Genomic DNA, 11,869 nt, shown 5'->3' on the forward strand with positions numbered 1-11,869 from the left:
GGTTCTGCGGATTCCACTGTTCGGCTGTGGGATGCAGGGAGGGGGAAGCCAGTCAGTGAACCCTTTCGGGGGCACACTTCTTCAGTAAGGTCGGTCTCGTTCTCGCTGGACGGCACTCGCATCGTCACTGGTTCGAACGATTCCACTGTTCGGCTGTGGGATGCAGGGACAAGGGAGTCAGTCGGTGAGCCCTTACGGGGGCACACTGATCCAGTTTTGTCAGCCTCGTTCTCGCCGGACGGCACTCGCATTGTCACTGGTTCTTTGGATTCCACTGTTCGGCTGTGGGATGCAGTGATGAGCCAGCCGTCGCAATATTGCGCTGTGTCGGGTCCTTCAGCAGTATCAGATCAACATCGCGTCCTGTATCCCATCGAGTCCACCACTCCCATGACACTGAATACTTGGCACTTCATTTGCTTCTCGCCTAACTCCATCCATGCGTTGCGCAACACTTCTGAATTAATGGAGGGAGCATCCCATGACGACCACAGTTCGACCTCCTTTTTCCTGAATGTTCACAGTGGATGGGTGGCAGGACCCAAACATCGACTCTTGTTCTGGGTGCCACCCGCTTCTCGCCACTCACTATATAACCCTGTGACTGCATTGGTGATACCCAGAGGAGGCCCCGAGCTTGATTTGAGTCGCATGGCACATGGACAACACTGGGAAGAATGCCGAGAAGAGTGAGTCTCCTCAATGCCCTTTCTGTTACTCGCACTTACTAAAATCAATATTTGCAGACCTTAGTACCGACGATGCTTTCAGCAATGTATATATTATGGAGATTTCGCATACAATTAGACGTGAGCGAGTGTACAGTGGATCATACTTAGTGTTCTATTCCATATCCAGTAAATTAAGGATTGTCCATGTGAACGACGTGAGGTGACGGTATGGCACTCATGATATTAGTGCTGGTTTGTGAGAGCACATAACGACGGACAAGGCATGCCGTTTCCATCAAAAATGCGCTTGCGAGTGCGCCGTGGATTGCGTCAAAGTGATGTATATCATCGGAACTTTCTCGTGGCAAACTGAGAAGCTGAACAGAAGGACATCGTTGTTGCGGTCATCTGTGGTCGTTCAAGTTCTGAGTACATTCAAAGTGGGCTAAAAATAGGATGCGACGAAATATGTAGCTCATTGCTATACAGTGCAGCTTATAACCTCGATATCTACGACAAATGCGGTGAGAACGAGAGCAACATGAAAACGATGCGTGTAAGGATGTTGTGGGCTGTGAGGTGTGAAAAAATAGCTGGAGGAAAAAGGCACTAGGCAAGAGCAAGCGAATGGGTGATGACAATGAGGCGATATGAAGAGCAGATGTTCCGCACGATAGATGACATTGAATTGAGGGTGATATTGGACGCAGGTGCACCAGGGTATCGCAACGGGCGTCCTCGTCAAGGAGTCTTCGATAGTCAGTTTCTGGAGACTCAGCAGGAAGAGTCCAAGGGCTACAATTGAGTTTCATAACTTTGTATTGAACTTGTGATAAATGTGTGACCATGTGAATCTTTGTATATGAGACTAGGAGAAGTAAATTGCGACTCACGAAGCTATTGGGAAGCCGTTCATAATACAGTTACTACGTGCGTCTGAGTCAACACACACAGGCCCGGAGTCGTTGGTAGCAAATCGTAGTTATTGGGTGGTGCTCATTGGCAATTTCCGTGGCCCACTTTATCCTCTCCAACGCAAAAATAGCGGGGTTCGGCGTAATGGTGTTTCCATTTCTGCTCCAAAGGTGTGTTAATGTAGGAACGATCATAGTTGGAGAGAATGCGAAGTTTGACGCGTCGTAGTCTGGGACGAACTGACAATGATGTTGTGGAGTAAGAGGGTGCGGCGGCGTAGAAAGACATTAATTGATGATGCGTATATCACGCTCGGTGGACGGGGAGAAGGGTGAGAATTAAGAGATTGATGATGGAGCTTATAAGCTGTTGATACTCGCAACAAAGCATCCCAGGACCGGCACCTCCAAAGATACATCTGAGGGATTACGAGGTTGATGGTTCTGAACAGGCCGTACTGCGGAGAGAAGCGAAGATCTTTTCGGAGGTGAATGAACATGGGATACTGGTGGTCGTGGTGATAGATGAGTTGTGCGTAAAAGATGAGATGCGTACATTCAGTTGATCACTGAGTACTTTGAGTGCACTGGCTTGGCAAGGATATCGGGTGGAGTGTTGCATATGTAAATCGTGTAATCACCGCCGCGTAAGCTAGTCGGCACGAGTTGGGTAATGCGATGAGGCAAATCCTGGAGCTTGATAGTGTCGTCTTCTGACCGCATGCGAATCTGTATCGCCTGATTCGGACTTCGCCAGGGTGGAGGTCCATCGCAAGAAGGTTCTCTAATTTCTTGACTAACTCTCCTTCGACCATGATAGCCATGTTTGTAGTAAGACACCCATCTGGATCAAGTTAACAAGTAGACAAGAAATGAGATAGAGAAGGACGTACTTTGAACTCTTGAGCTTGCAAGGCCATGCTAAGGAGCTTGGTTGCTGGGTGAACAGGTGATGGCTGCATAGAAAGGATTAACGATGTTGATGATGTGTATTCTCGTTTGGTGGGTGCGACGAGGAGAGGGTGAGAATTAAGAATGATGCTGATGAGGTGTTTTGGGTTAGTACAGCAAGATGATAATGATCGATGATGGAGCTGTTGATAAGTGTATGATGGAACTGGGAAGTTCTGCATGAGAGAATAAGAGGCCAAAAGTTTTTCAGATTAGAATAAAGAAGATCGAATACTAAATCGCGAAATGCACGGCAGGTGAGTGCAAGTCGGAAGATGGAACGTCGATCTTGAGTTTCCAGTGATCAAGCAATAAGTGCGAGCAGAAACGTTGTCGTTTGTCATTGAGCACAAAACAAAAAATCACTTCCAGGATCTCAGTTACGCGAAGACGCTGGAGTATGTCGAGAGTGAAGTAGGTGACCTCGATTTCTCAGTTTGCAAATTTCGAATAAGGAAACTCCTGGAAGCCTCTGCACAACAGACCAAAACAACGTTTATCTCGTGCTATGGCGAATTCTAATATCAATGCAACCCTTGCGTAATGCATGCCTGTAATAAAGTCATAATAGCCGCGGATTGTCGGTATTGTATCTCTCCATGGAATTTGACGCTTTGCATTGCATTTGTATCTTCCTTAGCACTGCCCATGGTGTGACCGTTTGCCTACAAATCTGCTTTTCTCACAACCATCCTTAGAAGATCCAGTGTGCATACGCGCCTGCTTGTGTACCAGGCGCATCCTACTTATATCGTGGTCTTGGGAAATGTTAGGCCCGGATAGTCAAGTATTCATTTCCGTGTCAGATATCATGTCAGAAGATACTAGCATATGCAACTGCGAGCGGCGTAGCCCTAGATACACGATAATCAACCATTCGGATGCCATTAAATAATCCTAGGATATGATAGCACAGTAAAACGGCGTCAGGGGAGAAAATAATTACGACCACGGCGAACGAAAGTGACAAAGACAACTAAAGGAAGGTTGCCCCGGCACATAAATAATACCGAATTCAGGTGGTCGGGGCTGGTTCCGGAGTAATATGACGGCCAGGGACCGCAGAAGATTTCAGATATTTGAGGTGCTCATTGACCTTAATCCACTCGTCCTCGTTCCCGTGTTTAACTTGTTCGACACAAGGGAGCATGGAGAAAATGATGCGAGCGATAGCTTCAACATCTTCTACGTTAGAGAAGCCCACGTTAAATTTCTGTAGGGATGTATGCTGAAATGACTCGGTTTCAGCATCAATGTCGATATGTATAGCATCAATGTGTAATTGCAGGGAATCCAAGTGGGGACATAGCCGCAGTCCGTCGAATAATGCGCGGAATGTAATGGTAGGTGGTCGAAGTTGGTGATTTGCTAAAGTCATGTAGCGAATGTGAGGCCAACTTGACATGGCTTCCAGGAGAAGGTCGTTGTCAAGGTATACGGGGTAATTTTCAAAAACGAGGCCCAGGGTTCGCAGCTGTGTAAAATCAAGAAATTGTGTGATTGCTGTCAAGGAGTTGCCAAAGGGCTCCTCATCCGAGTCACCGTCTGGATCAAAGGAGAAGATGACGATGTGTTCAAGGGTGTGGGATGCATTGCATCGTGACAGTGCACGAAAAAGCTGCTCAGCCTGTGCCAAAGGCATGACATGGACATGCATCTCGAACTGCAGTAATGAGGGGAATTCTGAGCGCTGCAAGGCTGTGATAGTGTATGAAGCCGTGTGTACATAGAAATTGAGGATGGTAACATTGAGGAAAGGTGAGAATTTGAGATCATGTCGGTCTAATGGCCAGCTTCCGCTACCAATTTCCAATTTAATAAGGGTGGGGAGGTTGGAGAGGTGGTTCCATGCTTCCCATTCGAGCGGTGGACAACCCAGATGTGTCAGCTGCGTGCATGAACGGACAGTTTCGGCCAGCAAGAGCGACTCGTCCGCTGTGAGATCTTCAGCCGCATCACCAATGGTTAAGGCCTCCAAAGAAGCACAGTGGGTCCCGAATGATTTCGAAGCTGGGTGGATTGCTGATAGATAGATAAAAAGTAGCGTTTGGGAGAGGAAGAGGTGTAGGTATATGTTATTGGGAGCCTCGACCTGCCATAATAGTGACTGCAATCTCGGGAACATGCACGTCTCAGTGGGGAAGACTGTGAGGAGGTGGAAATTTTTGTCAGACGCTATATCGATTGAGCGGACACGGGTGGCATGACGCAAGAATTGATGAGCTTCGTGCTCGGATAGTGGTTCGACGCCTTCAGACCAGGAGGGCTGCGATTAGATGCTCGGTGAGCTCATGAACTGAGGATTGTAATTAGTCTGCACTGACCCCTGCGTCACTACAATATATCATTGGATGTAGCCTCGTTACACAGCCTAGCAATGGTTCTAACTCCTCTATGTTAGCCCACAGTAAATCCATCGCAGGCTCATGGAAGGTTTTGCATGTCGTTGCAAGCGATGCGAGAGATTGTTGAGACAATAATCTCTCGCAATTATGTTCATCAGATGGTAGGTTCGCACTTTCATTCACATGCGCGAATATGTCCAGGAGAATTTCGGGGACAAGTAGAGCCTGATGCATCGATATTAGTTGTGCGTCGAATCGTCGATGGAGTCTGCTTCCAGACTAAATGGAGTTACGGCTTGCCGAGGCCACCCGTAGGCCTAGGCAGACCCTATAATAGTAAGAGAAGGGGCAGTCGTCCCGAATTCTGTCAATGTATTTTCGCCAGAGTGGCGGCGACAAACACAAACACCAAATTTAGCGGAAGTACTTGGTGACCCCAAGTCAAAACCGAGTACTTGGGTATTTTGTCGGTGACACACTCAGATAGCGTATCGAATAAAATCAAGTTCATTAAATAACAGAGGTATAGTACTAATCAATCTTCCTTGCCCATTTTCTACCGGAAGGCGACGCGTTATGACGCGGTGCGGGAGACTTTGGAGTAACGACAACATCAACTCTCCCCTGCCTCTCCGATGCCCAGTTTTCCTTTTCCTTCTCGCTGAGCGATCCAATCTGCGTCTTTCCAAAGTCTTCTTTCTGGTCATTCCCCCAGTACATCCACATTTGCACACCGAGCACAAGATTGAGGACGAGGGCAAGGGCAAAGCCGGCAGTGACGATGAGGTCGCCGACCTCCGTTGCGGTAGTGAACAATCGGGCAAGACAGCCCACAATTTGTGAAACGACAGCGAAGGCAGAGAGCTGGCCCGTAGATTGGGCACGTGCATTCTGCGTGATTTGAGGCAGCTTCGAGAATAGGGACAGCGGCAACGTGGCCATTTGCAGCAGAGACAAGATGTCTTTAGGGAGAATATACAGCGCAACGGTGGATGCGACGGATGCTGCACTGGCGATTGCCAACTGCGAACCAATTGCCTGTGTATTTCGGAGCGATGGGGTTGGGAAATAGATGATCAGGAGAGTAATTATGGTGTTTTGTATAGTAAGGAATAGATTCTCGCCGTAAGTCGAGAATGGGAACTCATTTCTGTATGAGTATGCAGCGGTGATGGCATATGCGAGAGTTTCAAGGACATATGCAGGTAAGGAGAGACCACGAGCGGAGCGTCCGCTAAGAACTGGCGCGTCATAACTTTAAGTACCTAGCATCTATGAAAGGCGCTTGACAGACTCACTAAGCAATAATTGAGGAACTTTCATGATAGAACCTCCTACTACGATGCCGATGCCCAAGCCCTTGGAGAGCGAATATTTGAGGCAATCCACGTCTCCGACATTGAGGTTCTCGACCAGCGAGGAATAACATTTCTGCAATATGTTGAGTGTGCCAACGTTGACTAAAATAGTAAAAATTAACATACATCTCCAATTATTGAGATTCCAAGGTCTGATATAAATCTTGGCAGGTTCTGCGTGATGGCGGTCATGATGACACTGGTTGAGTTGTTGGAAAAGTCACAAGAGCCTCATGAATATCGCAGTTCGTCACACATGTCATGGCTGTGCTATTTCCTCTTTTAGCCACCCTACTCTGCTTGAAGCTTGCGCTGCAAATGAAGGCGTTACATCCTGTCAAACTGACTCGATAATACCTACCTGGACCGCCACTGATCTGGCATTTCTGTTGTCAGTGCAATTTTGCTCTTTCCGGTCAAGATTTGCTCAGGCTAAGCAGTGTAGACTTGCGAACATGTTGACTCGGATAATGATTGTGCAGCCGGGGACATGGCTCATCCATCGATCTAGGCTTTATCTACTCCAACCACTCGCAGGGTCAAACACTCCTCCCTCTCGCCCACCTAACAGACTACAGACGCAATGAAAACCCATCCTCAATGATGAACCCTTTCGGATTCCTTGGAGGACGTGGGGTGGCGGGAGACTCGGGAATCGAAACACGTTGGCTCATGAGGTGACGTGAAGTCTGATATGGCTGAAGAGCGCCCTCTCTGTGAGATCGTCTTGTCGGTCGTGCTGTGTTGGCCGGGGCGAACCGAGGTGCTGGCATCCACGTCCCGGTTGTGCAGAAATGCCTCGTCCGCTGGCACATCTCAGCACACCATCTTCATAGCAATCAAACGCACTTACAAAGGAATTCGTGAACTGGTACTTTTTTTGTTTTTTTCCATAGATCGCCAGGTGGGTAACGGAAAGGTAGTCTTTTTGATCGGCGAAGACTGTGAAATGCTCCTTCACCTCCGCTCAGGACATTCTCAGCGAAATCCCCTGACTCCCCGACTATATATAATGGTCGACGGTCAATGCTATACGCCATTGTGGACTTCAATGTTCCACGACCAGATATACATGACGGAGTCGGTATCTCAGCAAACGTAGCGTGGACTGCATGAGCCAACTCATGGACGAGGGCGATCACAAGAGTTGCACTCGGAAGCCTAAATGAAGTGTTAGTGTTTACCAAGCAGCCAGTATCAAATCAGGGCAACTTACTGGATGATCGAAGGAGGTGATAGATAGCCCTCTCCCAGCTCCTGCCCTGCCTGACGCATGTCATCAGCACAATATAGAGCGTGGGGAACATCTGACAGGGGCTGCGCTGACGACTGTTGTCAACTGTCTCAGCCGCTGGCATGTCCCAAAGCAAGTTCCCTGATGGGCTAGTTTGCAGTCCTTTTACAACTATCGCACCGTAGGAATCGGTTAATGGGTAAATTGCGTTCGAATCTTAGGGGGTGATGATGTCACAGCAAGACCGTCCCGGCAAGTGTCATGACACTTAGCTGGCACAACTTACTAGACACTGCCGCAGGTATACTGTTTATGACAATAATTAAAGGTGATTGCAATGTGTTGGTCCGATTTTTACCACACTGCTAACCCAATCATCACGCATTTACAGATACAAGCACCGATCACGGTGAAGTACTGCGTGAGCTGCTTCCCAGCGGTGTAAGTTTGGCTGTCTCCGTCGCCGCTATTATGCGGAACCGATGATGTCCTCGTCGACTCGAATTGCAGGCATGTACTACATATGGCAAACGAGGTACCCCCGGCGCAACATTGACTAGTTTACCGTCAGTGACCAGCAACTACAGCTGGGCCTTCTCGCGGCTCTTCAACGTGGAAAGGCGTACATCGCATGCATACGTTGAAAAGTGGTTCGTAGCCACACCATTTGATATCTGCTCACTCGCCTTGCTAGATGTTGCGATAGCGTCCAATCGACGTTTGGTCGATGTTACAGGCTTAGTGACTGAATATTCGGATGGCTAGACTCCAGAGTCGGTCCTGAACCGGGATATGTTTAATTCCGGCCTGTTTGTTTTCCATTCTGACTTTTGCTCCGAGTTGCATTCATGCCTAGTAGACCTGGCCGGTCATCAACTGCACCTCTCGTTGTATCTCGATCTATCGTCTTGTTTTCAGCTGTCTTAAAATATTCTGCTATTACTATAATCATGATGCTCTTAGAGATCATCAGCGAGTGTTTTGTGCTGTAAGAACACGAGAAACCTATATTATATTTATTGTGAGCTTAGTTTGTTAAATGACTGGTGGCCGCATAAATCAACAACATTTGCAAAAATTTTGTATGAAGCGCATCCTCAGCTGCTGGCATACTGTGGCTGTACGATTTCCTCTTTGAGCGACCATAAAATTTCTGCTCTACAAGCTTGAAGGTTCGAAGGACGTGCAGCATTGCACACCACCATGGCGGAATACGATCTATCAAAAACGATAATACCCTACCTGGATCGCCATCTGGCATTTCCGTTGTTAGCCCATCTGGTCGAAACTTCGCTCTTCCCGGTCGAACAGGTTCAAGCAGCACAGTATGAACTTGCAAAGGGCACGAACATGCTGGATTATGCAGTCAGCTTGTTTGAGCAGCTGCATCCTGACGAGGAGATCCCCGAAGGTGTGTCATTGTGTTATAATTCACATCGACGGCGATACATGTGATCTCAACCTTTCAGAGTTCTCGGGGAAACGAGAGAAGGCTGTATCAACAAATGAACGCCTACAGCTGGAGGCTCAAGCTGTCCTTGATGTGATCGAGAACCCAGATGTTGCACAAGCACTGCGTCAAGATAAAAACCAGAATTTGCAGTACCTCAAAGATAACTACAACGTACGTCCTCGCTTACCATCGACCGTCTTGCAACATATTTATGTTTAACATAGCTCACCCTTGAACAAATCACTGTTTTATACAACTTTGGGCAGTTCCAATATACCTACGGCAACTACAGTGGTGCTGCAGACTATCTGTATCACTTCCGTGTACTTTCAACTGATAACGATCTCAACACTTCCGCGCACTGGGGTAAACTCGCTTCCGACATCCTCACTGGAAAATGGGAGACGGCTCTCGAAGAGTTGAACACCCTACGCGATGTGGTTGACTCGCGCTCACCTTCAACACTCTTGACGGCATCTGCCGAGCCCGCAGCCCTCACGCAACTCCACTCGCGGACATGGCTCGTTCACTGGTCTCTCTTTGTCTACTTCAATCACCCCCAGGGTCGAACACTCCTCCTCGAGACTTTCCTCTCGCCCACTTACCTTAACACTATCCAAACCTCTTGTCCCTGGATCCTTCGATACATAGCCACTGCTGCCATCCTCTCTCGCAAGTCAGCCGCAGGTGGGAGTGCTGCTTCCTCGCGTGTACGGCACTCGATACGCGAGATCGTCAAAGTCATCCAGACGGAGGAGTACCAATATCAGGATCCCGTTACATCTTTCCTGAAAGAGCTTTATGTCGAGTTTGACTTTGAGGCCGCACAGCGTGAGCTAACGCTTGCCGACCGCGTGGTCGGAGATGACTTCTTCCTTGGGGAGTTCAGAGAGGAGTTCCTCGACAACGCACGCTACCTGATTAGCGAAGCATATTGCCGTATACACCAACGTATCGATATTGGGTAAGTAAAGTATACATCTACACTATTTTATTATCAAACCACGTGCTCAGCGACCTTTCGGAACGTCTTAATCTATCACGAGATGAAGGCGAGAAATGGATCGTCAACCTCATCCGTGAAACCCGTATGGGCGCCGAAGCGAAGATCGACCTAGAAAAGGTGTGGATCTTATTTCAGTGTCATTAATGATATCGCACTCGACCGTTCATTCACTGACTGTCATCTCTTCTTATAGAACGTCATCGAGATCCACCGTTCACCATTACCAGTATATCAATCAGTCATTGAGAAGACGCGTGGTTTGGCGTTCCGGACGCAGGCTTTGGGAACTGGTATGCTTCACAGCCCGCAGCAGCCACAACAGAGCCAGCCACAGCCCAGTGTTGTTGAGGGAGCTCTGTGATCAGAGCTTATCTGTACTTGTACGTACTTCATGGGTAGTGTGTATCTACTCGAAAACGACCGCTATCATCTTTGGCGATATCTCACGGTTTGTAGAATATACATTTGTCTTCTTACTTACCCAGTGTCCACTCAGTTTTGACAAATTTTGCTGCAAAGTTAAATTATCAAGGTAAATATGGAACGACCACACTCCGTATTTGAACACAAGCAATCTATTTCATTCCCCTGAGATATCCACTCCTCCAACACCTGCATTTCGTTAGCATCGATATCACCGTGTGAGATAAACCGTTGGACTCACAATATCTCGTAGTCATTTGTGATGATCCGCTCTCCCCCACCAAATGCGAGATGGCATCCCCCCTATTATGAACTCAGATATCATGGCATAGCTTCAAGTAGAATGAGAATGCGCACAAGATGTTCTCCCGTCTTACCAGGAACCCAGGTCCCATCCACGCAAACCCATCGCATGATACAGACTCTGTCCACTCTCTTCATAACCTCCAGCAACAGGATCCCGATTATGAGGGATACGACCAAGACTCGTACGGACCCATTCCATGGTCTCCGGGTCAAATGGCAAAAGGTCATACCGCCCATTATGCTCTACCTCAGCGGAACCATATGGGACACGGCAGGGATTTGGAAGATGAGGCGCAATCTTGCATGGATGGACAGAGCGCTGGAAGATTGCGGATCCGATGAAGACGGGAGAGATGCCGTCTGCATCGTGGCATGGGGGGGCTTTGGTGTATGCGGGATTAGGGAAGGTAGAGTTTGACTGTAGCGGGATTCGGGTGCCTGAGGGAGGTGGACGAGTCGGATATGGCGGGGGTGGACCTTTGTTGGTCTTGTAGTCTTCTTCCATTGTGCTTGCCATAAGCGCATGGGTCGTACTACAACCGTTGCTATGGTCTAACATATATAACCGCGAATATTTAATAACCGCTGGCTCGGTGTCAATTGTGTATGCTGTGGGACTTGACGTAGCCTTCTCTCATCGTGCCTAGTAACCTGTGAATCAGTGTGTTATGCACCAACGTCACTGCAGGATTCAAGTCTTCCCTTGAATCAGCTGGGCGTTTGCAAATGCCGCCCCATTCAGAGCCTGAGGAGATCCAATCTTTATGACATACATAAGACCGCTGAACTCTCTATTTTCTGACATCATTACGTTACTGTTATGAAGTATATATCGAGCTCCGTCTGTTGGGTTAGGCAGTACCCAGTGTACTAGCTCAAGCATAGATGGACTAAGAAATGCGTCGGATATGATGCAACGAGTGTAATAGTAGGGTCATTGTTCACTGCGTATCATACGAAATGCTATGAGTATAGTCAGCTCGTCCCTCCACAACACATGAAAAATACACACATAGCTCCCGTGGATTCATCCACGACATAATCGTGCAGCCACTGACCCTCATCTGACCACAGTATTCACATCGATGTTTTGTGGTTTTTTCTGTTCGTTTTGTTGGCGGGGGAGCCAGTTCTTGAGCCTCCCAATCAGCCGAGGACAGCGTGGGTATACCAGCAATCTGTTTCCGAGCGTCTGTCCTTGACGGCGA

The 11,869-nt window shown here is 48.1% G+C and overlaps 1 protein-coding gene across 1 annotated transcript; it reads right to left on the minus strand.

Moving 5' to 3' along the window:
• Window positions 1-10,728: 10,728 nt before the first annotated feature.
• Window positions 10,729-11,166, minus strand: BJ212DRAFT_1490395 (uncharacterized protein; the record flags this gene model as incomplete). Its single annotated transcript, XM_041341458.1, has 1 exon — window positions 10,729-11,166. The coding sequence occupies one exon, from the start codon at window positions 11,164-11,166 to the stop codon at window positions 10,729-10,731; it is 438 nt and encodes a 145-aa protein (XP_041185003.1).
• Window positions 11,167-11,869: the final 703 nt, after the last annotated feature.

This window comes from Suillus subaureus (genome assembly GCF_016647635.1).
Source record: "Suillus subaureus strain MN1 chromosome Unknown BJ212scaffold_441, whole genome shotgun sequence".
Classification (NCBI taxonomy): domain Eukaryota; kingdom Fungi; phylum Basidiomycota; class Agaricomycetes; order Boletales; family Suillaceae; genus Suillus; species Suillus subaureus.